The following is a 27,393-nucleotide window of genomic DNA, read 5'->3' on the forward strand; positions in this document are numbered from 1 at the left end:
TATATATGTAGGCGAGTTTCTGTTGTTAAGTGATTAGTTGGTCCATCTATTTTGCTTGATTTGGCTATGGTACCATAGGTCTCCCACCCCATAAATATTGCAATTGAATTGAAAATAGTTCACTCGAGGATGGTATTGATTCAAAAAATACCTGCCATTATATACCCTGATACAAGCCCTATACTTCACATCAAAAATTATGGCGGGTTTGTTAGTCAGAAAGGTGATATAGAAAAATGCAAATGTCGATCCAAATTTACTTTGCACCCCCTAAAACGTAAATCATTCGTCACAGACCCCATACCTCACGCAGGGCGAATTTTTTTTTGCATGTGGGGAAAGATTCTGGCAGCATGTAACTGTCGACAAATTCATGGAGTGTAATCATGGAATTATCATGGAGAATTTTTCAAGTATTTTCGGTCCCAGTGATCCATCGGTACCACATCTCCCCTACTTCTTGAGTACTGATCAATGCGATTATACTCCCACAGTTACTTCCGCAGCTAACCCATTCTTGGTTGAATTTCTTCACTTTGACATTCTGAGCACTGGACAGGGTTTCCCCGGGACTAAGCGTCGGCGTCTCCGAGTTCAGTTCAGTTGCCTCATTCACTGAGCGCCGAAGCGCCAATCTTCCCACGAAGGCTTCGGAATATTAACTACTATTCCCTTTCTTACTCTGCGAGAGCGAAGACTAGCACCCCCCCCCCCGCGATCGAAAACTACGTCCACATGTTCGATAGCGTTGACTGGCCCATGTACAGCTGCCGTTCACATGACACCCTTCCCCACTTCGACCTTCAAATCTGGCATTTGAATATTTGCTACTGCTACCAAGGACGAATAATCTGTATGTTTTTTACGGATGACATGGCGCCCGCGGGCATCACGCCGGTGACCCCTAGACGCTACACATGAATTATTGTGTGTTGCAATACGACCAATAGAGGTTTACAGCCTTCGATTGTGGTAATGGTATTGTAACTATAATTCTGGTAGCAAAATTAACTCTTGTGGCAATGAGCGTATCTTTTCAGCAGCCTACTCAAAAAATCGGCCGTCATTACTTGACCCTGTCACTAGAATTAATTCTCGGTTCAGATTCGAGTACTCGGATCTTCGTACCCATACCTAATTGTTATACATTCTGATATAAAGATCTCACTAAAATCCTACGCTGGAAGAGATTTTAAAGTCCAGATGCAGTCTTCTACTTTCAAGAATTTATATAATCCTGTTTCTGCTCCACATCTTGAACGCGTACACCTCCGGTTTATCTACATACTTTTACCACTTCCGCGCATTCATATCGCTTGCTGGCTATTTTCCTACGGATTCATATAGTACATGCTATGCTATATGCGAGGTCAACATCCCTCATCGTTCCTACTGATGTTTATCACTTATCTGTGTCATTGCTATCTAAAAAGCCGGACACGTGCCTGTCATTTAGCAACTTTGATCGTGTCACTTGCAGTTGATGTTAAACAGCTACTGTCGGTCTAGTGACTGGCCAGTGCCCAATGCCCATAGCATCTTTCGGCGTAAACAAGAAAGGGCTGATCGAAGTTGTTACGCGATAACCTCTCTATCGGATATGCGGATATCTCGCAGTTCTGAATCCAGTATGCTGCAATCGTAAACTAAATAACAAGCTAGGCTTATAATAGATCCATATTCGCGTTTTTATGATAGCGTACGTGTTGACATATTATTCTTCGGAAATATATTAAATTTCCTACGTGCAGTATAGAAGACTGCTCAGTGCTCACTGCTCAGTGTTCAGAGAAGCTTCTGTTCTCATGTCGTTGTAAGAGATTGCAAACAGCTAATAATCTGCGTCTTTGATAACTTACTAAACCGCATCTCGAAAATTTCACCGTCATGCTATTAGGATCGGGTCTGAACAGAGGGTCAGGGTAGGCCTACCTGTCCAATCACTGTAGTTCAGCGGCTGAGCCCATGCACGATAAAAGCAAATGCACAGGGAATGAAAACTTCTGCCGTACACTGGTGACGCATCGTTTCTGGTAACTTTGATAATTAACTCTGCCCATACTATACACGGAATTGCGTAGAATACATAGGTGCAATTCTGTCCATAGTTGATGAATAATTGTATTGTATATATACAGCACGAAGTGTTCGGCATTTGTTGACAAATCGTATTGTTACCGCAGTCCTGAGAAGCCTACCCACCCGGAACATAGCAAACCGCAGATGCCACCAGCGCTTGGTTACTGGTCGAAGGGATTTTGAGATATGAAGAAATCTGATATAGTTCTCACGGCTTCCGCAAAATACCGCAACTGCAAGTCTGCGCTAGCAAGTTTCAATTTTATTTTGAACGGAACTGACTTCTGTTTGCAAAACGACTTTGCAACCATGCATGACCTCGTGGACCCGTGTAATTAGAGTTTAGCGTAGGAAGGCAAGATCCGCGTGCGATATCTACTTGAATTAATGAAATGTAATTCCTCTTTCAGTTTCGGTGTTATATCACAGAATGACGTCACGATGCCACAGTAGCTATTTTAGAAGATATCACTAATTTTGCGTTGTGTGCTCTGTGTAGATTTGTGTCACGTTATTGTACTGTACGAACATTTGCTAACAATACACTTTTTGAATACTATATTTATATTGAAATGAACCCGAAGATTCTCGGCTGACACTCGCTTTGACGTTTGACGCAAGAACGCATAAATCAGCATGCCCCTAGATTTACCGAAACACGCTCATCGCGACTCCATGAAAAGCTTATCCTGGACTCATCCCATCAAGGCTGATGAGTTGCAATCAAAGGCCGTAAAATCTGCCATTGGCAAGCATTTGTTGGATAATCCCGTTTGCGCGAACAATTATCGAGACGACAGATTTCGCGTCGTCGGGAGAGGCCTTTCATTTGAGCGCCTTGGAGTCGACATTTATCAAAATACACCAGCCAAGGCTGTGTCAACAAAAAAAGTCCGTGTACCATCTAAAAATAGTACATTGAGCGCTCTCTTATTCGAAATTTCATGCTGGTGACGTCATATTTTGTGATACGATTGTTGATATACAATTTTCTTTTCAATTCTCTACTATAGTTGCTGACGATTACCCTTGACGTGTGTCAGCAAAAAATATTTGAGTTCATTTCAATATAAATGTAATATACAATTGTATATTGAAGTTCTGTACCTCCAAGAAGCTCTTCAAATATACTTTTTCAGTAAAATCTGTCTTAATTTGACACACAATAGTTTTGCACTCTCAAGTTTCATTACTCTCGGGCACCTATGAGTGAGAGCCTCTGTAGAACGTGCGCAATATATGCAACATATATGCACTATACATGCAATTGCATAAAACGGATGACTACTGTGGCCACTGGCCAGACTGGTCTCAAAAAATTCAATCAACCACATTGATGCAGATCTTCTGACATTGACGTTTTACGTCGTTCCTACGAAAAATCACATATTTCTCCGACCTACTATATTATAGTTTTCCGAGGAGGCCTATGTATGATCTATAGAGACAACGCATGTCTATGTCTACTCTATTTATTGTTGTATTCTGTAAGCATAAGTGCTGTTTATAGGAATATCAGTAATTCAGTATCAAAGATATGGTGATATATTCATATACAACATCGAAGAGTTGATCTACACGCTAAATACAGATTGGGATATAAGTAGTATACTACAATTGAAGCAGCGTTCTTGCAAACTCGTCCATAGATAATTATAATTATATTTCGAAACAACTGCTATCAACACGTTTAATATCATACCCGAACGTACGGCGCGATATAGTCAAATAGATCTAGAGACCACGGGGGGTGTTTGATTGAAAGACTATACTCGATCTAGTTTCGACTCCTTCCGATGTTTTCATTTTATCGCATTATTGTGGCGCTTCGAATAGATGGAATTGTTGTTAAGCTAAACTGAACAACACATATTATAATACACGTGTGTGAGACAGGATGTAACAACAATTTACGCAAGTATTCGGGAGTCGCGGACTTCTCCCTTCGAAGTTTTCTCGCACATCACCATGAGATCGTAACATATTGCTTCCGTTACCACCGAGTCCTCGCGGTAGTCTTGATGAGACCGAACGAACTGCCTTATCCACTGCGCAGTCGTGAGGTAGTCACCTGGAAAGTATACTGTCACTCACCAAGAGCGATGGAAGACCCACAAGGTCTAATCGTTACGTCAACAACACCACGACGCCCGAATGGAAAGTTCAAAATTTGAAGGGAAAGCCGCCGTACTGACATTTCAACGGAAAACTTGCGCAGGAAATAGACTTCGACGACTAGAATTATCTAATTAGAGCAAAATGCCTGCAATCCGATTATAATCTAGCTTGTAAAATGTTTCTTTGCTGTAATTCTTATTCTAATCTAATTCGTGAAATGTTTTTATTCTCTAATTTTAATTGTCATATTGTTTCTGATTTTCCGTAAAATGCTACAGAAGAATGGTATCGTGCGAAAAGAGCCAAGCTTGCTGTACAAGACATTTTCCATTCTCTTTCTTTATGAGAATGAAATTTGATTCGATACGAACTGAACGTGATTCAAGTTGTCGCGAATTATAAGTAATTCAAATTATAATCTAATTTATAAAGAAAAACTGTGTAGCTATAATTTAATTCAAATCTAGTTAGGAAATAGCTGTGTAGCTTTAATTCTAATTCGAATCTAATTAGGAAAAGCTGAAAAGTTTGTAGTTGTCCGACTCCGGTTTATTAAATGCTAGTCAAGGAGGGGAGACTCGTAAAACCATGTTTTTCGAGATTGCGAGAATGATGAGACAACGTTATTCCTATATCACCACCTACCGGACGCTCTTTTCGATATCAACGTTAAATGCTGATCGACGATCTGCCTTGTCGATTTGTGCATCTCCGTCGCGGTTGAGAGAAATCCCCTTATAATTGGTATGATACCATCGAACTTGCCTTCCTGGGTGGCGGTCAGAACGGAATGAAAAAAAAAATGAATTAGCAAAACGAAATCTATTTCGTTGGCGTACCAATCCATTTATCAAAGCGTTCAACGATAGTCTTTCGAAAACGTCGTTATTCTTGCTAGATTTAACCCGACACCAAAACTTTCCTTGTCGAACAGCATCGTTTGCGTCGGCTTGTAGCATATTTTCATCGACCTGATGAATACACGAAAGGAATTGATTGATATAAGATGGGAATATATATTAGGGGATATATGGGAATATATGGGAATATATGGGGATATATATTTTGGGAATATATATATGGGAATATATATATGGGAATATATGGGAATATGGGAATATATATTAGGGGTCTTCAAAAATGACTTTTTTTCTTAAATGGGGTGAGCAGAAAATTTTAAAATTTTTGGTAATTTATTTTTATATAATAAATAGAAACTTTGTTCTCCTGTACAATGCGGCTACTGGCTGGAGTTGAACCGAATTTGGTGTGTAGGCTTAAATTAGGTAACCTAAGACTTTTATCAAGTAGCCAGTACAATTTGAGAAAAAAAGTCATTTTTGAAGACCCCTAATATATATTATACAATATACATATATACGAGCCATTTCAAAGTATTGCATCTAAAGCAGCTTTTGTGAAAGCAGTGGGCTAGTCGTCCTAAAACCAACAGGGCTACACCAGCAGAAACGAATAAATGGACGCGTCAATCAGAATTTTCATAAAAGAAAGAGTTTTGTACCCGGAATGGCATGGCAACCAATCACGCAATGGATAGCGCTATTGTTATTGTGTTATAGCAGTTTGCATTCATTACATTGCTTAAATAGCCTATGTTTAGACAAGCTATTTTAATAGAATATATCGGACATTAGCTCAGGTGTAAATAAGCGCAAGATTTGTAACAGTAAATACCACCATTCATCATACATATCTAATGCCCTGATAGATAGAAGTCACAACGTTTGGAATCTGCACGCTGACTAGCCATTCGCTCATACGTGGCTGATTTGTTACGATATGAAAGCGATTCTCACCTTCGAGATTGGCATTAGGAAATTCAACTTCCTCTGCACAATAACTCGGGAAAGGAGGACGGCAAACGTAACGAACGCGGCGTTTTCGAAGTCGGTTAGCTGCACGTCGCATACCCTCAGTTCAAGTCTCCAACCCATATCAATGTTGGGCGGTGGTATTTTAAATCTGACCGCCTGATAGTTCAGAGATTGTAGACTCTGTGGAAAAGTCAGTACTGATGATCTGTACGGATATATATTTAATTTATATTTAGTCGCGATTGAATAACACCGCCCGGTACTCTGGATCGAAGTTACATTAACGCAGTTATGCCGTCTCGACTTTTTGGCCTCAGCCGCTACAAACTAATTTCTTTACGTTACAAGCACATTCTGGATTTATGGATTATGTATTACAAATTATAAAGATAACTCTGGTCTATGGAAGCCAAGTTCTGGCAGGACAGTCATTTATCAGCAGAGGTGGTTACTACTCAAACTTTGCTACTCAAGTAGAAGTGACTCCGAAAATTTCTACGTAATCGCAAGTAGAAGTAGTTATTCCCACGACATGTCAAAACTATTTCAAGCAGTAGAAGAAAATTAAAAGCTGTTTCAAAAGTTTTAAAACGTACATTTGATTTAGGGGCGGCATATACTTTTACCAGTAAATTGTAGTTGATCGTTATCTGTATTTTGCATGACGCAGGATTTCACGTAGCGCTACTTGACTATACTGCGATTGAATATAGATAGAAATCGTTTCCAAAGATCCATATACGTTGCTCAAGCTTATAGACATGCAGATGGAGGTTGACGAGTTCATAATTGCATAATTGCATAATTGCAATGACTGCGCACATTGTTGTCAGCTTCCCACATAGGCCGTGAGTCAGTGATGAGCGGATATTGATTTCTGAGAATCCGAATCCGTCCGACAGCTCGAGTCTCTGAGTAGCTATCCGTCCGAATCCGAACAACCTCAATCAAAATCCATGCGAGAAATGCGAATCGAATAAGTTTTCCGAAGAATCCTAATTGTACGGCTGAGCTGCGGGCAGTTTTTACAAAAGCTAAGGTTAGGGTTAGCTGGTATATTTGCTTGGACCTTTTACAAATCAACGTTAGAGTGTTACCAGTCCTATCAGAATGTGTTTACGCAGAAGTGGTCAGTAACGAAGTACTTCTACTTTTTGGAAGTACTCAAGTATATTTCCTCTACTTCTGGTACTTACCAGGGCTGTGGAGTCGGAGTCGGAGTCGGTGGAGTCGGAGTCTGGGTAATTTTCGCTTGATGGAGTCGGAGTCGGAGTCGTGAAAACTCTAATAGCTGGAGTCGGAGTCGGAGTCGTGGGGGAAATACTGACTGGAGTCGGAGTTTGTGAGAATGACCCTGACTTCGACTCCAACTTCTCTATCATGAAAACATTTGCTTTCAAAGAATTTTCAATATAATTTTTATGTACCACCAATCACTGTTATTAATAGCCATACAGATCAGGTGCGGCCAGCACGTCGCACGCAGGCCAAATTTGGCTCACGAGAAGGTTAGGTGTGGCCTGCGAGGTAATTCTTGAAATTATTTATGACATCAGGTACAATTGCAAGGCCAACCAAAATTTGATTAGCATGACCGCGAAATTTGATGATGACTAAAACAACAGTTCTGACGCATTGACGTATCCAGGGGCCAGCCACATTTATCCCAGACCTTCGTATATGACCATAAAGTAGAATATTTCATAGCAGATTCATTTGACTTGAAATTTGTCTCGGTACTTCGCATGATTTGTCACTAGATTTCTTGCATTCAGTATTTGAGCCCCCTTCTGAAAATTATAAATAAATATTATTCACAGAATTGAGTCTAACTATATTCGCAATTAGGAGATAATGTGACGTCCAACATGCGGCTTCGCTTGTGCATTCGCAGCGAGATCGTCGACAAAACATTTGCACAAAATGATAGGGGTCTGTTCACTGATACCGTCGATTTTGCTACGTCTAAACGTCGAATAATCCTGTCCTTGTCAAATGAGCCCAGTGGTATACAGATGCGACCCCCAATGCATGGATGTTAGCAACATATTTGTTGATATAATTCAGTAACTATCTTGCAAAAAAATTTCGCGCTTCGCGCTACCAGGGCCTGATTGCGCACTGCACAGTTGCATGACATATTGTTATCAATTTTAGAGCGTATTAATGTAAGTCCTGTTTGCAATGTTACCTAATTCGGTTCGATCCTATCGGATGACTAAAAAAGGTTATCAACATTCCAGTTGCCCGTGCAATGGCTCGTAAATCTCATATGTCCCTATGGCCGAAAAAGTTGCCCACCCCTAATATAGATAAAATTAGACATTACTTGCAAATTACAACTCAGTTGCACAGGAGAAAAAAATCGCAATTTGCGTCAAAATTGATGCAATTTTTGGAATTATACCATGATACTGTGACAGAGCAAATGCATCGGCTGGTTTTGTAAAATTGTAAAAATGGTGTAAATTTCACCAAACGATGCTTCCAACTTGAAAAAATTAAAACTATTTGTAGTGTAGCTTAGCTGCTTGGGTCGAACAAATGATTAAGAAAGACTGCAAGTCCCAATCCTTGAATACTTGATTAAGTACATGTAGACTAGACATAGGCTATGGTCTTCGACTACTTAACTAAATTCCATTTATGACCAATGTCTATTAGTACCTTAGTAGTAAGAGTGTGCGTGCTTGGAAACAGTATAGTGTGCAATGACAAAATTAGTAGGTTCAATCTCTTTATTAGTTGCTGACTCATACACAAGAGCTACACTTGAATCTTTTATCTACATTTTTTTATACAGGATTGGATATCTGCCATATTTGAATGATTCATACATTTCAGGATATTAGAGAGTCCATGTTATAAAAACTTGAAAAGGAAGGATATTTAGCAAATCTTTCTTTCATGTTAATTGCATAGTGGATAATTCGAGCTGTGCCACAATGAAACAATTTAGCATGCCACCGTTAATCATATGTTTGCATATGTTTAATGGTTGTATGATAGTCATTCAACCGACAATGTGGCATATAATTTTCGAAGTAAATTGGTAATAATGCTGGAGTCGGAGTCGGGAGTCGGAGTCGGAGTCGGTACGTTTAAAGACTCAGGAGTCGGAGTCGGAGTCGGTATATTGAAAATGTGTGGAGTCGGAGTCGGAGCCGGAGTCGGTGGTAAAATTTACCGACTCCACAGCCCTGGACTTACTCAAGTAGATCTGATTTTCTTTACTTCTACTTCCACTTCGTAATATTTTATGATCTACTTACTTACTTTTCGCTATTTTCAGTTTGTCAAGTAGAAGTAGTTTAATCCCCCGACACGAAAGATAGCCTGAGGAATTTCGGGGAAGTTTTCACGGAGTATACCAACATTTAATATTTATAAAAGTCAAGTGAAGCCCAATAATTTTGTTGCGCTTTGCGCATAGTAATGATGGAGTGACAAATATGTTTTCACGAAAGTATCAGTGAATATAATTTAGGTACCGGATTGCTTGGTTCCTCTCACACCGCATTGTCGCCCATTTCTAATATTTGATCACAGTAAATAAGGCCCACCATAACGTTTGAAACTACCGTTTCTCAATCTAGCAATTACCTATCATATCGGAATCTAGAAGCCCATTACGTGTCTTGCTAATCTGGAAAACCCCGGTTTTTGAACGTTACACCTGTTTTAGCAGATCATCTTTGAAGCTTTATGGACAAAATACATAAAATGTATTTTCCGCTTTCTAGAAGTGGTATTTGTATTTCACCTTCAATTGCGAGTATCATACTTTGAGTTCTAATTACTTTCAGTTCTTTTTGTCCGCAGAATATACATGTTGAAGCGTAAAAGCAAGTGTAGTAATGCCTCTGTTTTCCGAAACTAAAGCTACACTAAATATAACTTTTACGATCCACAATATTTGTTATTAACGTATACTAATCGCGCAAAGTGATGAAACCGTATCCGATACCACTTCTACGTATTGCTCTTCGCCTAAACTTGGGGCCTTATAATATGGGGTAGGGCGCTATGCCATGATCTTCTCTAAAAACGGGGTCTTCTAATAAAGAAAGGGTTCGTATCGCATTTTCATATCAATACTATAATTTGCATCCCATGACGCTAAACAATGCTTATTCTGTCGAAAATTGATACCTCCTGGGATGCCTCAATACGAATCAAGCTCTCTGCACCTTGCGCATAGCTCAATTCGCAGTTTTTGACAGTCCATGCGAAGTGGCGAGATAGCGCAGTGATATAGTCCGCGGCTGCAACACCAATGGGTGCGGGTTCGAGTCCGACCGAGGTCGACTTCAGAATTCCGAAACCTAGGCTCCTCCTCGCCACCTCGTCCACGTAAGCGGTGATTTACAAAAAGCCTGGAGGTGGGCCGTGCTATAAGTCGGCAGTTACAGAAAATAATGGAGTTTAACGGCCTGGTGTAAATGACCATAGTATAGTCGACAAACACCATGAACACCACAAAACAAACAAGCAGACAGTCCATGCGAACGAACTAAGACTGTTATCAAAACTACTTAGTTACTTGAGTAGATTTAAAGTCAGTCAATCCTACTTCAAGTAGTTTTAGGTGGCTTATTGAAGAAGTACTTCTACTCGTACTTCAGTAGATTTTGTCGTCGCTACTTCTACTTCTACTTGAGTAGCTTCCTTGACTACTTTGACCACCTCTGTATACGGACCATGTTTGGTTGTCGAGTTGACGATTTTTCATTGCCTTGAAATCACGTCAAGTCACTTCTGGTCAGAACTATCCAAAAATATCCGAAGCTGAAGTTACAACTATCCGAAAATATCCGAAACAAAATCTACAATAGTATCCGAATCCAATCCGACTGTCTCAAAATTGTGCAAAATCTTTCTTTCTTTCTAGTAATCAGCACGCCAAATTGAAATATGGATCGTGGAACATTTTCAAATCGAAATTAGGGGTCGCGACCATAAAAAGGTTGAGAACCATTTATCTAAGGCAATACCCGCACCTGGAAGCCTAGGCTAAGACTAAGGACTTTTCGCAATCAAAACGGAAATCACGCTTCTACTCACTTCAAAATAAAAGTAGTCGTGATCCACATCCTCGGTTACTTTTTCTTCAAACATCAACATCGGCTCACGAGCGAAGGTATTCGCTAAGTGCGCAGCAAGGCCTTGACACACACCTAACGGTACAAATATAATATACTTAGCATGGCCACTGCATTTTGGGTCATCATGAAGTCAATTTTATGAAAACATGCCGGTTCATGGGCAATTTTGTATGACTTTGTCTTGATGTGTCGCCAAAGGAGTCGCATATAGGAGAGTAAGATGATAGCAAGACAAAGGCAATAGGCATGATTAAAATATTCTTTCTCGCCGCACTAATAGTATAGAGTAGTATTGGTCTAGACCCGGGTGATATTTTAGCGACAGACCTCGTTTCAACTTTCGACACTCTCCTATCGGGGCCTATACGATATAACACACAGTCAGTTTTCGTAGACTACGCTCCTATCTATTCATTGCATCGCATGGTGTCTTGTGCGAAAAATTCGATTTACGTGTGTATTTCATGAATATCATTTCATGTATATATTATAATTCTCATGATGATCTTGTATATTTTTCACCCCGTATCATAAATGGAAGAGAAATGGTCACACCTTCTTTAATAAGAGTCTTCTGAACCGCTTCATCAACCGGGAACGGCAAATCGTTATACTCTCGACCATTTTCCGAAATGTAGCTTCTGATGGATGAGCACCTCGGATAGAAAGGACATCGACTGCACACAATAATCATGTCAATCTTTGACTTTGCATCATGTATAAGCATTTCCGATGCAAATACCTTGCGCTAGAAATTAGAGTGTCTTGCTCTTCCGGTGTTCTATCGTCCGTGCCCTGAACTAAGACACTCCACCTTGTGTCTAGATCCAACAGAAAACCGCGGAATATAGGAGATGATGCACCTAAAGCTTTCTGCGCACGAAAAAAAATCAGCAAACAGCATACCGTACGTTGGATTGTTCATATTCATAAACAACAAGAACATGGTTACCATCCAAAAAGATGTTACTATCATCAGCATATACTTACTATGATCGGAGACAACGCACCAAATTGATCGTAAAGCAATTTCAGCTCTTCTAAATCCTTCGCTTGCAACGTTATTTGTAGACTGCAGCATCCGTTAGCAAACGCCATACCATCCATGTAAACGTGGTCTGCACGCGAAGCAGTACTATCTACATGGCTATTGAAATTTTCCAGAACCGGTCGTGATGTTTTACGATCCTGGAATACTTTTCGAAACACATTAATTTAATAATTTACCCACCAAACAGAGCACAGATGCTGCACAACGTAGAACTTGACTAAATAAAGCGATTGTATTGATCACCAGAATATGGATCTGCTAAATGTTAATTTGTGTTTAGTATAATGTGGTGTGTAGATGCCCTCCTTATATACACCCACCTCAATTTTCGTTTGTGTTACTCGGGTGTAGGACCGGGCAAAATCGAGTACCCGAGCGACTCGATTCTGAATCACGTATTATGTTTCGAGTCGAGTATTCGAGTATCACTCATTATGAAGTCATAACAGTATGCAATATGTAAATTTTAAACATGCACCTTTTATGTCATCACAAAAATATGATGCCTGTTGTCCATTTCATTAAAGATACTTTGGTCTTTTTTCGACCATACCGATTTCACTGCACTTGTGACAATGTTGTGGGATGATTGTGACTTCGAAAATGTGCTATTTCCAGTAATGTTCGTAGCTTTGTTTCGTATGCTGCGACACGGTCAATCAAGGTTTCAAGGCTTCCACAGTGGAAAATACAATCGAAAATATAATTCTCATTGATAAATTAACTTTCAGTTGCGAGGAGCATCTAATTTTAGTGCTCGAAAAAATTGTCTTCTACTACTCGACTCGAATCATTACAATTAATACTCAATTCAGATTCGAGTGCTCGAATCATATGATCCAGCCATACTCGTGAGCTGTTGTAAATTTCTACCAACCCGAATGGCCTAATGCAGGGATTTACAACCCTTATTACAGGCACATTTACAGCGTACAAGCAACATTCAATAACGGGCCTTTTACGCCATTTAAATTGGATTTCTGGTGTAGCGGGATGCACAAAATATTTTTTGAAGCGACAATAACAACACCTAACTTTTCACTCAAAAGCGATAAAAGAGAAGGCGAGACTCTATGGAATCGGTTAACATGGAATCGCCGGAAACTCTGCAAAAATGAAGTCTATAATGGTTTTTAAATCACCAGAAAACTTTTTGAGTTGTTGGATGACTTTTGACGTAAATATTACTGTGACCAGTCAGAACAGTCCTATACTTTAATATTTTTATGATATTTCTCTTAGTCACGTGACCTGATTCACCTGGAGTGGATGTTTAATTTAAAATAGAAACTTAATATTTTATTATGAAAATTGCGGTACGATGGTGTTGATTTCATGTATTATGCCGTATACCAATCAACATCAATGCTTCGGGATCTAATTATATATTTGTAAGAGTTCATACCTTAATTGAGCCAACCCATGAGTTTTGCGAGCTTGTTTGTTTTGTGGTATTCATGGTGTTCGTCGACTATTATGGTCATGTACACCAGGCCGATTTTCTTCATTATTTTCCGTAACTGCCGACTTATAGCACGGCCCACCTCTAGGCTTTTTGTAAGACGAGTTGGCGAGGAGGAGCCTAGGTAAACCTCCAACACTTAATTATCGGAATTCTGAAGTCGACCTTGGTCGGACTCGAACCCGCACCCATTGGTGTTGCAGCCGCGGATCATACCACTGCGCTATCTCGCCACAGTTTTGCGAGACCAGGTTTAGCTCTGACGCCCCTGCTCAAAGACTATACTTTGCTAGAGCATGTGTTGTGCAACAGATGTCGAAAATTGAGTTCCACTACGGTGGAGCACGTCACAGCCCAAATGGCATTTTAATTACTTTCACATACCAGTCTAATAGGCGAATTAAACTCATTTCGTGAGATGCACATTACTACAAATTGACACTTTCGCGGGATCACAATTTACTCCGCACGACTGTAGGCTGCACTGCACAGTGCACAACTGCACAATGCACATGCACATTGCACATCCCTTAAATTCTGTACGTCTTGATCGTGGATTGAGCTCATATACTGCAATTCACGTTGAATTTTATATGAATTCATACCTGGAACATTGATCGAAATTTTTCTGCCCCGTCTCAAATTTGCATTTCTTGTCATGGCTCTATAAAAGTTTCAAAATCTATAGCGTGCTAGTATGGAAACTTGGGATAGCTTTTTTCGTCTCACTCGAATCTGGGTGTTAGGGTGACTGTGAAATCAGGTAGAAAGCTTGAATCCATCAGAGAACCATTCAGCGGAAGGTCTTGAGAATCTGCTAGCGCTCCATCGCATCCAAGCCTGTGGCGACAAGCATTCTACATTTCAGAGACAGGGTCAAACCCGTTCAGATGCCACCGTCACACACCACAGGACGCTCTGCGGTCGAGTGTATGGTTGGTGATTAGCGTCTGACTCATCTACCGATAGCGGAGTTTGGCGTGTATGAGCGTCATGTTAGAATACAGGCCACGCAAAATCTGGTGTGGCAGGTTTTGAGTGCGAATATACTGGGAAAACTCAGCTGTATATAGTGTCGTTACAATAACGAGTAGCGAATTCCCTGTCTCACGCTTGGTTCGGAATCTATCATACTATTTATCATTCGAATTATCATCAATTTCATCAATTCAAAACATCACGAGATTGTGGCACAACACGAATGAATCAGGAATGTTGGACGTTAGCGGCAAACGGCACGTGATCGTAAGAGTTGGATTAAATTGCATATTCATGAAATCAACCCATTTATTTTCGGCTGACCACTCGTCAGGGGTCATCGTCAGCAACTATACTAGAGAATTGGAAAGAACATTGTTTAGCAAGGATCGTTTCTCCAAATCATATGACGTCACCGGATGAAATTTCGACAAACGGAGGCGAAGAGATCGCTCAAGTTCAATTGACTATATTTTGGCACAAAGTAGGTTGGTGTAGTTTGATAAAAGTCAAATCCGTGGCATACAAATGAACATGTGAACGGCCTTTTTCGACGACTCGAAATCAGTCGTTGCGGTCTCGATTACCCCTGACGAATGTCAGTCTAAAAGATTCGATTTCAATATGAATATAGTATTCCATTAGAGTTCTGTACCGGCAAGAGTTTGTTTAAAAGTTAGATATAATCCAAATATGTTAGCTACAGAATATTTGTCCGAAGTTTGATAGAATGAATTGTGAAACCACGAATAAATATCGCCTCGTCACGCTCACGGTTTCAGTGAGACGCCATGAATTGCGATGGGTACGCTGGGCTGGTACATAGATAGGCTATTATTACATGTTGTGTTACCTTGGAAATGACGACACTGTAACAAGTTTTTCATTCTCCTCCATCCTTGCCTGACCCTCCTGTCTCCTGTAATTAGAAAAAGACGACATACATCAGACGCGAGCACAAAATGTTTCCCTCGAGAAACCTCATGGACGCAGCACTAGTTTATACCCATTTAAATGGATGTAATAAATCCAAGGCATAATGCCTTTGAGAAAAGAAAAATATTAAAAATACTCGTTTGCAAAAATTTCAGCAAGTTATCGAAACAATGGTTCTAGATTGGGGATTCGAGAAACATTTTCAGGGGGTCCGCGTAACCTCTAATTTTTCAATATGAATGATGATAACCGAATTTGTGATGTACGAAGGTCGGGAAAATCATGTCGTAAATTTATACGCAATTGCGAGTAGAGCTAGTGATTTCCAAGACGTGACAACGCTATACTTGAAGTGGAAATAGAAAATGAGGTCTGAGAATTAATCAAGTGGTAGTTTCAAAAAGTAGATCCGGTCGGAGTGTCACATATTTTTAGCAGTTAATCGAAAGTAGCTACTTTTGAACTCGAAAGATGCATCTTCGAGGCTAATGCAAAATAACTGATGACACTACAAATAAGTGCAAATTATGAAAACATATTCTAGCACCATCCCAGTCAACAAAAGTGTGTACATTCAAGGCCGAAACAGGCGAAGAAAGTGCAGGAGAGAAGTGAACGCAACCGTCTTGACACTACAGTGAGGCGGCACCTTTGATGTGCAAAAACTGATCGCCCTCGAATTCAGAAGATCGATCGTTCTCATTTCCATCGGTCGGCCAGCGAGATTGGTGTCAGCGTAATTAACCAATCAAATTACGCTTGATTATCACGCTGCTTCAACGTGACGTTTCTTCTGCCTGGCTTTTCCAGGTTCGTGAGCACTGGAGCGTGGAGTGATTGTGATGTAATAAGTCATCGGATGTTGTTTACCGTTGCACACTGAAATTTGAATTATCGTCCGTACCGGCGAATTGTATTTCCGAGACTGTAGCGATGGAGTGGAATATGAATGAAGTTTTTTGTTGAGATCAGTGGAGCAAGAGATAGTTCGGGTTATTTTTGAGATTTGAGAATAGCAGATCAGTCATCAGTCCAGTTTGTAATTTTGTACGACCATTTCACTTCCCAAACTAATTCGCGTTGTCCGCGGCGGCTTGACGGACAAAAAGCGGTCGGCGAATGCAGAAAGGTTGAGAACCACTAATCGGCAGTCTACATACGTTGGTATCAATGCAAAGTACCTCGCATTCATGGTCCTCTCTACATCACCAAGTCCTGCCAGGCCTTCGAAAGGCGTGGCCGGAGTACTTTCGATCATGAACGTCGAATACTCAAGTGTCCAGTTTCCCACGAGCTCTCTGCAATGAAATACAATAAAAAAAATAATGTGCTCTGTTGTACAGCCTGAATATATTTTTATGTTTAGGTCTACTTCTCGTTCTTGCATGTTCGATTCAGTTTTTCACAGAGTCGGTTTCCTGTCAGCAGTAAGCGCGCGGCGCGCTTAACATTGTCGAATTCGATCAACATGTATTCCATCTAAATGACGGTTTATGGTCAAATGTCAAATCAAATCCGGCCTACAGTGAGTGGCAATGCATAGTGATGACAACCTGGCATCAAATTTAAACCGAGGCTTATCACTATGGTGACAGGCAAAATCGAATCTGGATCCAATATCCACGACCTAATCGAATCAAATCACATTTTTCCAGTATACTGAAATGAATGCGAATATTACTTCAAAATACCGGTGGCTTGAATAACCGCGTGAAGTGTGCGCTTAGTTCTATGCTTGATTGCTAGCCAGCGCCATCCCTCAATATAGGGATCTATAATTTGACGACCGCAAGAATGATTTGAACCGATTTCGAATCAGTGACTCGTTTCGCCCATTTCTACTTATTGCCTTCTTTACGACATTCATTCCGGTGATTTTCATTACGGAATGCATGTAACAGGCGTATGTCTTGGCAATTATTAATTTTCTACTTATTCCTGTTACAGTTGAAGTATTTAATATTCAGTTACCTTCACTTATATGACAGCAATTCCTCGATGCTACAATACGAAGATACATGCAATACACAACTTATCTTATCTTTGTTAATAAATCACTCTATACTGTATGCAATGTAAAATATGAATATATTTCCCTGCCTCATCCCCGTATTTCAGGTCATCCGGTGGTCTCAACTTCATCCTGTTGTATATCTCCAAGAACTGTTCAAGTGCACGCTTCTTGATAAATTTACCGTATCTCCGCGTTTCGTCCCATGTCATTAAATTCTTCATTGCCGTCTGCAGACCCATACCACCCGTTAAGTCATACAGATCTGCAAACAACAAGGCATTGGAAGGTATAGAAAATGCTAAAACACCTCGTATAGAATATTTAATGCAAAATGGATATTGCTTCCGCGATTATTGGCATTCCGAAACGTTGAACAAACACGCAGTCTTGTAACCACATATGGTGGTGGTTGCTCAGGTTGCTACACTTGGTCTTAGCAATAAAGGCTGAGAACCGTGGTCACTGGTCAGTACCAGGAATCGCAAAGCCGCGTTGAAACTGTTGCAGCAAATCTTCTCATCTTTAATGGTTCATAACTGAAGAATTTGGTGGTATTTCACTGATCCATCCTCCGCATATATAAGGTCAATATAATAGATAATAAAAGAATCAGCTGATTCACAATTTTTGCAGCAATACTTTTATGACCCTTTGTGTGGCAATCAAAAAAGGGGGAGAGCGAAAAAGAATATTCGCCTTGCTGGACCTCTTGCACGAAACTTGCGAATTGATTAGTAATTATACTGTATTTTCCTACTACTTTTCCCTAAATATTCACAAACACAGCGCTGGCTATTTCGAGCAAACTTTTGTAACAAAGCTGGTAAAATGTTTGAGATTGTCAAGGTGTATGCTCGTTTAGTGTTGATTTTTTATGCTGCCAGCGCCGTGCATATAGTGGCTCTCACTTGCAATGCAATACATTTCAACCAAAGATGTTATAATGACGTGAAAATTGTACTATAAGATCAAGGTTCACAGTGGAGAACCTACCGAGGTTCGTTTGTGAACATGAACCTCTAAATTTATGAGGTTCACACACAGAACGGGAACGTGAACCTCACGTTCAAACCATCCCTAACTATCCCTACCCAATAATCAAGATATTTGGCAACATGAAATCGCGCAAGGCGTGAAATTTTTTTTGTAAAGGTTGCATAAATTTTCAAAAAATACTCTATAATTTATGCTAATTCACGAAATAATTTTGGGCCTCCTTCGAGCTCGCCCCCCTCAATTGGCGAGTTTGGCGTGCGGCAGTTGCGTTCCTGGTTTCAAGTAGTGAAACTGAATAATAAGGGCTAAAAGTACACACATATAATAAATTTGACTATCCAAGCGTATTCCAAAATGATTGATTTTAATAAATTTGAATTGACACATGAACTTGATTTCACGAACACAAACTTGTCAATTTGTTTCAAAGTTTATTTAGCGCTTTTAATAATGGCATGCAATAGGGAGATGGCGGAGATGAGCATAGATAAATCAGCGTAGGGATTTTAGAGGCGACCTCAGTCGGACTCGAACCCTTAACCCATTGGTGTTGCCAGGACCATAACTGTCGCACCCTAACCCCCCCAATTGGGATGGCCGAGCTCGACGGGGGCTCAATATTATTTCGTGAATTAACATAAATTATGAAGTATATCTTTGGAAATTTCTGCAACTGTTGACAGATATCTTGGTTATTGGGTACCCTTCCCCCAACAAAAATTACGCATAATTTATAGAAATGGGGTCTAAGGCGTCGGCCATTACCGCACCACGACGCACCAAGACATATGAAGTTATAGGCCATGTAACATGCGACTCCGAGAAGTGCGCCAGAACGATCAGCAGCGAAAAGACCTTGGCCGACAAGGACTGCCATTGTGCTGACCGAAAACTTCCGATATATACAATATATATATGTTTAAATGTCCATGAGCGCCTAAATGGCAGGCGCCGAATGTGCCTGTCCTGGCGATCTGAACTCCACTAGACAAATGCCATTCCGCAGAGAAAAATTATTAGCCACGTAAAGAAACATCAATTTGAAATCGTGTGCGTCTTTTAGTTTAGTAAGTTTGGGCGATTTCAATATCTTTTGACATAGCAGATAGGAGGTCACGAAATAGCATCATTTAGAGAAATCATTATACCAACTAAGTTTGAATGCAGATAAGACCGAGATGCTCGTTTTAAATAATGCCAGTCATAATTTCACTGTGAACATCAATCATAAACAAATCTCAATATGTGACTCAGCAAAATATCTTGGCGTCACCATTGATTCCAAATTGTCCTGGAAGCAGCATATTGAATGCACATTGCACAATATCAAAACTAGCTCGGTGTGTGGGAATAATGACCCGTCTCCAATCTTTGGTTTCCAGATCAGTGCTACGAACCATCTACTTCTCTCTTTTCCACTCTCATCTGCAATATGGAATCGTAGTATGGGGAAATGCATGCACAACATTTTTGTGCAGAATTCGAACCCTGCAAAACCGTGCGATACGGCTGATCTCATCTGTACCTTTACGTACCAATTTATCGCCTTACTACCGTAAGCATCGAATTTTGCGAGTTGATGAACTATATCGCTTCGAAGTATCAAAAGTTGTTCACAAATATTTTTCCAATAGTCTGCCTCCTGTGTTTGATGACTTTTTCATACCTGCTAAACATGTCCATTCCCATTACACGAGATCCTCGTCTAAAGGAAACATCTACTTACCCCCACCCAATAGCAACCTAACTAAGAGATCTATCGACTACTCGGGACCTATCATCTGGAATGCATTACCACCACATATCCGTGAATTGCCTTATAATAGATTCAAAAAAGCCCTACTTGATCACCTCTTGTCGTTACACTAACACTGTTGCCCTACCTCGCCCAGACATTGCTTCATTGATCATTTGCCACCATTGTTTAATTTTTTTATTTATTTTCCTTTAACTAAACATTTCTTTACAGCCAGACTGTTCAGAGTCAAGTGTACCTGTTTGATGCTGGTGTGATCAGACTAGATGACCTTCACGGTCTTATCGATCATTCCTATCTAATACCGAATACTGTGCATGCATATTTTCTCTACCACCATCACTGCCGTTTGTTATGTATTTTGGTTCGATGAAAAAAATAAAGACTCTCTCTCTCTCTCTCTCCAACGGGTCCGCCCGAAGATGTTTAATTATTATTTAGGGGCCCTAGATTTTCCAAGACACCTGACTCATATCTAATAGGCCTACCGGTAAATCTGATTACCTGAACAGAGAGAGGATAAAAAATTGATAGCAATATATGCAATTCCCGATCACACTGACCGATTCAATCATGAATTATAGAAGTTTTTCGCGTTTCGCCCGTTTATGTGAAATCATCTCACTCACTAAACAGTACACTCAATATAGCGGAAAAAAGCGTATAGCCTGAGAGGGGCCTGGGCCCCCAGAAGTTCGGTTTATCACCCTATGGGAGGGTGGGGCAAGACCAATTTTTTTCTGGAGGGGGGAGGGCTGACGAAGTGCTGTTATGGTCCTGGGTGCTGCAAAACTGTCGATCACGCCGATATACGCTATCTCGCCATTAGTCATTTGGTTAAAACGCCATAACTGTCTCTAGGGGCGAGGCAGAGACGAGCGAAGTCTCCCATGTGAACATAAAGAAAGCTGATACCTGATACGGCATGGGCATGTGCTTGTCGTCTGTATATTTTCGGAATCCAGATTAATTTATACACTTCTTGGACTTTTATTGAGCCTGGCAAATGTTTTTAACCATTCACGTATAATGACACAATTGGTTTTAATCATGGAACATGAACAGCGAATCAACAGACAACACAGACTAATAAGGTGCAAACACAAAGTCATCTACAACATCGAGTAGGCTCATTCGTACGAGAGTCGTGGGTTTCTTGCTGATATTTATAGGTAGGGTTACCATACGTTCTTCTTTTTGAGGAAATTGAAAATGTCCTCCGAGGACCCCTAAATGTCCTGCTTTTTGGCAATTCTTCCTCCTTTGCAACTTTTACAGCTAGGTTAAAGGACAGCGTCTCGGCATAAATGCCGTGAAATAGGTAACACGAACGTATATATATCAAAATCAGCGAAGCTTTTATAATTTTGAAAAAGTGGCCTCCTTTCTCGATTCCAAAATATGTTAACTCAAAAATTTATCCAGCGGGTATCAATCGAATGCGAATGTCATGCCGAGTCCGAATATTCTTATATTTATTACGCCGGTGCACCAGGTCCCCCTCAAACGTGAAAATAAGCTTGGCTACGTAAAACGCCAGCGAAGTGGAACAATAACAGATGAGGCACAGATGCATCTGCCGCGCCGACTGTTGGGCTAACAATAACAACCCGACAATCGTGCTAAATCGGCGGCTATCGAATTCGCGAACTGACGTAGTAGTATGAACTGTGAACTTGATACAGCCAACGTGTATTAGCCTCTCTTACTGATGTAACTGATTTATTTGTAATTGAATAGTATATTCATATTGAAATGAACCCGAATATTTTCGGCTGACACTCGTCAGGGGTAATCGTCAGCAACTCGTAGAGAATTCGAAAGAACAGCGTATATCAACAATCGTAACACAAAATATGACGTCACCAGCACGAAATGTCGAATACGAGAGCGTTCAATGTACTATTTTTAGATGATACACGAAAGCTGTTGCATCTAAAAATAGTACATTGAACGCTCTCGTATTCGACATTTCGTGCTGGTGACGTCATATTTTGTGTTACGATTGTTGATATACACTGTTCTTTCGAATTCTCTACTAGTTGCTGACGATTACCCCTGACGAGTGTCAGCCGAAAATATTCGGGTTCATTTCAATATGAATATACTATTCAATTGTATATTGAAGTTCTGTACCTCAAAGAAGCTGATTTATTTCTGTACTTAACTCCTATGCTGGTGAGGTCATATTTCGAGATTAGGGCTGGGCAAAATCGAGTACCTGAGTGATTCGATTCTGAATCACGTATTACGCTTCGAGTCGAGTCGAGTTTCGAGTATCACTCATTATGACGTCACAAAAGAATATACTGTTTCGAAGTTCAAATATGTACCTTTTATTTCACCACAAAGAATATAATGCCTGTTATCTGTCACATTTAAGATACTTTGGTATTTTTTCAACCATATTGATTTCATTGCACTTCTTGACAATGTTGTCGGATGATCATGACTTCGGAAATGTGATATTTCCTGTAACGTTCGTAGCTTTGTACTATGTCTCGCATGCTGCGACACGGCCAATCTATTTTTCAAGGCTTTCTCAGTGGAAAATAGCATCAAAACCATAGTTCTCGTTAGTAAATTAACTTTCTGTTGCGAGGAGCGTATAATTTCATTACTCGAAAAAATCGTCTTCTACTACTCGACTCGAATCATTAAAATTAATACTCGATTCAGATTCGAGTACTCGAATCATTGTGCCCAGCCCTATTCGAGATACGATTGTTGATATACAATGTTCTTTCCAATTCTCTACTAGTTGCTGACGATTATCCCTGACGAGTGTCAGCCGGAAATATTCGGGTTCATTTCAATATGAATATACTATTCAATTGTACATAGTGGGTGAGTATTGAGTAAGCTTAATACCTTCTTACGCAGTAGGCCAATGCGCGTGAAGAGTGTAAGATAATAAACGAATCGCCAACTGAATGCGCTGACATTTTAGGTTTTATAAATGTGCGAAAAAACAAGGAGTTTGTCTGAACTAGCATCGTGAAAGTTTGCACTCTGTCCTACTACAAAATTTTGACTTTATGCAGAGGTGGTCAAAGTAGTCAAGAAAGCTACTCAAGCAGAAGTAGAAGTAGCGACGCAAAAATCTACTCAAGTACGAGTAGAAGTACTTTTTACATGAGCAACCTAAAACTACTTGAAGTAGAAGTAGAATTGACTGACTTAAAACCTACTCAAGTAAGTAAGTAGTTTTGAAAACGGTCATAATACGTTCGCATAGACTCTCAAAAGCTGCAAATTGAGATATGCGGAAGGTGCAGAGAGCTTCATGTCCAACGCATATTGATGCATCCCAGAAGGTATAAATTCCCGACAGCATGAACATTCGACCGAATCATGAGATGCAAAGATAGTTTTGCTATGGAAATGAGATAGTAATCTTTTGTTTACTCGAACATCCCGTTTTAGAAAATGTCATGGCATGTTCCCTCACGCATATTACGGCCTTTAGTTAGTCGAAGAGCGATACGGAGAAGTTGTATGGATACGATGTTAACACTTTGCGCGATTCTTATACGATGATAAGAAAATAGGGCATAACGTAAAAATGCCATAGTGTAATTGTATTTTAGGAAAATATACGGCGATGCTACACTTGCTTTTAAACTTAAACATGTATGTTCGTCAGACAAAAGAACTGAAACCAATTAGAACTCTAAATGATACTATGAATTGAACGATAACTACAAATACTACATCAGAAAAGCGGAAAATGTATTTTATGTCTTTTGTCGAGACAGTATTAACGGTGGTCTGCTAAAACACATTTAACGCTCAAAAAGTCAGAGCCCACATTTCCAGAATTGGACACGCCATGGGCTGCTAGAATACGATATGATGGGTAAATGCTAGATTTCGAAACGGTAGTTTCAAGCGTTATGATGGGCCATATTTACTGTAATGAAATATGTCATATGAGCGAAAATGCGGTGCAACGTGCAACCTAAATAATATTCACTTTCGTGAAAACGTATTTGTAACTCTATATATGCTTAATGTGAAGCGCGACGGAAATTCTGGGTTTGACTTAAAGTTCCTTAAAATTAAAAGTTAGAACTCCCTGAAAACAGCCCGACAATTCCCCAGTTTCTCTTTCTAATTGGGGGATTGAACTACTTCTACTTGACAAACTGAAAATAGCGAAAAGTAAGTAAGTAGATCACTATATATTACGAAGTAGAAGTAGAAGTAGCGAAGATCCTATCTACTTGAGTAAGTACCAAAAGTAGAGGAAAACTACTTGAGTACTTCGAAAAAGTAGAAGTACTTCGTTACTGATCACCTCTGATTAAAGGTATATTGCTGCGTCCCCTTGCAACTATTCGGTTTAGTGTTATTGCAACACAATGGTTTAATTGCGACACAAGATAGCGCGCAATAAAATAAAGCAAAGGCGAAGGTTGTCAACCACAACTACGTCGGTTTTCAGTAGTAAATTGAAACGGTGGTGATTTATGGTTAGCCTACCCCACGAAAAGTTTAAGCGACCCCACCAGGGATCGTGATCTGCAGAGTGCCAACCATTATCCCAAGTAACTTGAAGGTACCGTATTTGCTGAATAAAATACTATTACATTGGATTGATTCTTGAGCAAATATCAGCGGGCAATATTTGACATAAGTGTTAGAATTTCGAACGGGATTTCCCCAATCCCCTGTTTGGCCTCACAGAGACTTGTCTTAGCTACCACAAGAATAATGATTCTGACCGTTATGAAAAATTAATAAAAAGCTGCAGCAATGTTTATGAATAAGATACGAATTATGTACGAAATTGAAAATATATCAGAGAGCCATATCATATCAACAAAAGAGTCATGTATGGCTTGCGAGCTATCGGTTCCCGAACCTTGGTGTGGACTAATTCGCATATACGGATTGATTTGTCGCTTTGTCGCTGCGTCGGTCTGAATTGTATTCATTCAATTATTCAAAATAGGTAAGTACGAGCATCTCTTAGCCCCTCGGATCCGGCATTACTTCTGAGAGAAAAGTATGGTCTTATTTAAGAAAAAACAGGACGTATAATAATTCATAAATTTATAATAATAATTACATCCATCTCTAGAGAGCTGTTTTAATTATTCATCCTCCCTACCGAAATCCGTGTTCAAACCTTCGATACCCTGGGAAATATACAGTTATGTTTACCGGGCGAAACCTAGATAAGAGTTCTCATGGACACGTGTAAGAGGAAGAATATCGCTCTCACCGTAATGAGCTTCATGACTGACTCGCTGATTTTTCCATACGCTGTGAAATTTGTTCTCATCACGAAGCCATATATTTGAGTTCAAGTTGGTAACGGTAGCAAGATGGTCCAATTCGAGACGAATAGATCGGGTTTACGTATCGAAAGTCCTATCCATCACCACGAAAGGATGTGAATATAAGATCAATCCTATATCCGATCATAATTACTTCATGGTTGTAAAAATAGAAAGTAGAAAGCAACCTAGTCAACAAAAGTGTGTACACTGTACATTAGGGCTGTTCAAAATAAAAACTTTTCCTTCAAATTTCCCTGGCTGCTTGATAAAATTGTTAGGTTGGTTAAAAAAACGCTGCACACCAACTTTACCTCAATTCCAACCAGTAGAAGCTAGATTCGTGTAGTAGAAAGTTTTGAATAAAATTTCAAAATTTTTCGGTCAACTCTGTCCCGTCTGGGCTCTGAATGAAGTTAGCGTGCCACACAGTGAGTAGGCTGCTGATGGTAGCTCCGCGCTGCTTGATCCTATTCTCCCCGCCTAGGCACAGACTTGTTTAATAAACCAGATTTTGTCTGTATTTCAATTCAAGATCAGGAATAGTTGTAGCAAACTTGTCCCGTAAAGAAGATCTCTCTGTATCCTGACTGAAATCAATATGTCGTGTTGTGCCTTTTATGTGACTGTCTGTATTTGACCGGTATTTGTATGTATGCTCGTTGTGGATTTTATTAAAACTAACACGATAATGAAAACATATTGTCATATTGCGATGTCTTACAACATAGGGGTTAGTATGTATGCCAGAAAGCAACAACGATTCAGGTAGCGATACAACCGAAAAGCGGTTGTAAGCTGCAGTCAGGAGAGGATTAATGGACGGCAACAAAAGGGTTAACGAGGCTGCAGCTGAAGTGCGAAAATTGTATCCTTTGAAACATCATTTTGACATCGTATGCGCATGATACGCCGAGCGATCGCTTCCAATTTTGTTGACTGGGAAACCAATTGGGGCATAGGGACTTGAAGGAACAAGACGGCACATTTTCATAACGGAAACTTCAAAGCGACGATCGGAAATCTCTGCAATGAGTTCAGCCTTCGTAAATACGAATTCTACAGCCTAAGAGAGTGGTGGGATAACCTGAAACTTAAGATAAAACAAGCCTCAATAACCTACGGCATAACCGAAACAAAGAAACGTTCCGACTACCAAATAAATAAAAAACATCAAGAACTAAAAAACCCGAACATAGCACCTGAGAAAAGTAAACAGATAATCAAGGAATTAAAAGAGATCGAAAAAGATAATATGAATTTTCATATGACACTCCACTATAGAGAGGAAATAAAACAGGGAGACAAAACCAGCCACACCTTCTACTCTAAACTGGAGAAGAGGAAAACCAACAAAGTTATCATGCAACAGCATAACACCAGAAGTGGGTTGAGAAACCAAAGAACAGTCGAAGATATTGGGCACCACGTGGGAACCTGCAATAGCCTTTAGGGACGAACCTTCTACGAACCGAAAGAAGAGAGACAGGAATTAATCGAATGTCTACCAGAGAGCCTCACTAAAGAAGAGGCAAATATACAGGACGGTACGATCACGCTAGACTGGCTGCAGGAACTGCAACTTGTCGTTTCGTCGCAGCATAACAGCCGGTCACCAGGGCTAGATGGAATAACGACCGAATTCTGCAAGACCTTCTACTACTTGATCAATAACGACCTGCTTATCTATAACAATGCAATCGCATTTTCGGGAATCGCAAAATCCTGCGGTGATTCTGCGGTAAAGCTAATATACAAAAAAGGCGATCCGGAACACC

At 40.1% G+C, this 27,393-nt stretch overlaps 1 protein-coding gene across 3 annotated transcripts in view; it reads right to left on the reverse strand.

The window, feature by feature from the left end:
* Positions 1-3,537: 3,537 nt before the first annotated feature.
* Positions 3,538-27,393, reverse strand: part of LOC145445610 (glutamate--cysteine ligase catalytic subunit-like) — a 39,855-nt gene continuing 15,999 nt past the window's right edge. Inside the window, exons 3-16 of one of the 3 annotated variants that reach the window (XM_080323808.1) lie at positions 17,665-17,840; positions 16,937-17,043; positions 16,746-16,862; positions 15,482-15,547; positions 14,380-14,490; positions 14,256-14,314; positions 12,128-12,333; positions 11,880-12,010; positions 11,693-11,814; positions 11,097-11,209; positions 6,015-6,212; positions 5,037-5,168; positions 4,843-4,966; positions 3,538-4,150 (exon numbers count right to left, since the gene is read on the reverse strand). In XM_080323808.1, the coding sequence (XP_080179934.1) occupies positions 3,990-4,150; positions 4,843-4,966; positions 5,037-5,168; positions 6,015-6,212; positions 11,097-11,209; positions 11,693-11,814; positions 11,880-12,010; positions 12,128-12,333; positions 14,256-14,314; positions 14,380-14,490; positions 15,482-15,547; positions 16,746-16,862; positions 16,937-17,043; positions 17,665-17,817 (1,800 nt within the window). In that variant the 5' untranslated portion in view covers positions 17,818-17,840 and the 3' untranslated portion in view covers positions 3,538-3,989. Of the gene's footprint in view, positions 4,151-4,842; positions 4,967-5,036; positions 5,169-6,014; positions 6,213-11,096; positions 11,210-11,692; positions 11,815-11,879; positions 12,011-12,127; positions 12,334-14,255; positions 14,315-14,379; positions 14,491-15,481; positions 15,548-16,745; positions 16,863-16,936; positions 17,044-17,664; positions 18,074-27,393 lie in introns of those variants that run through there. The other 2 variants (XM_080323807.1, XM_080323809.1) reach the window with 2 other exon arrangements.

Source organism: Botryllus schlosseri, chromosome 8, assembly GCF_051294905.1.
Source record: "Botryllus schlosseri isolate E-star chromosome 8, Bs_hap1, whole genome shotgun sequence".
Lineage (NCBI taxonomy): Eukaryota > Metazoa > Chordata > Ascidiacea > Stolidobranchia > Styelidae > Botryllus > Botryllus schlosseri.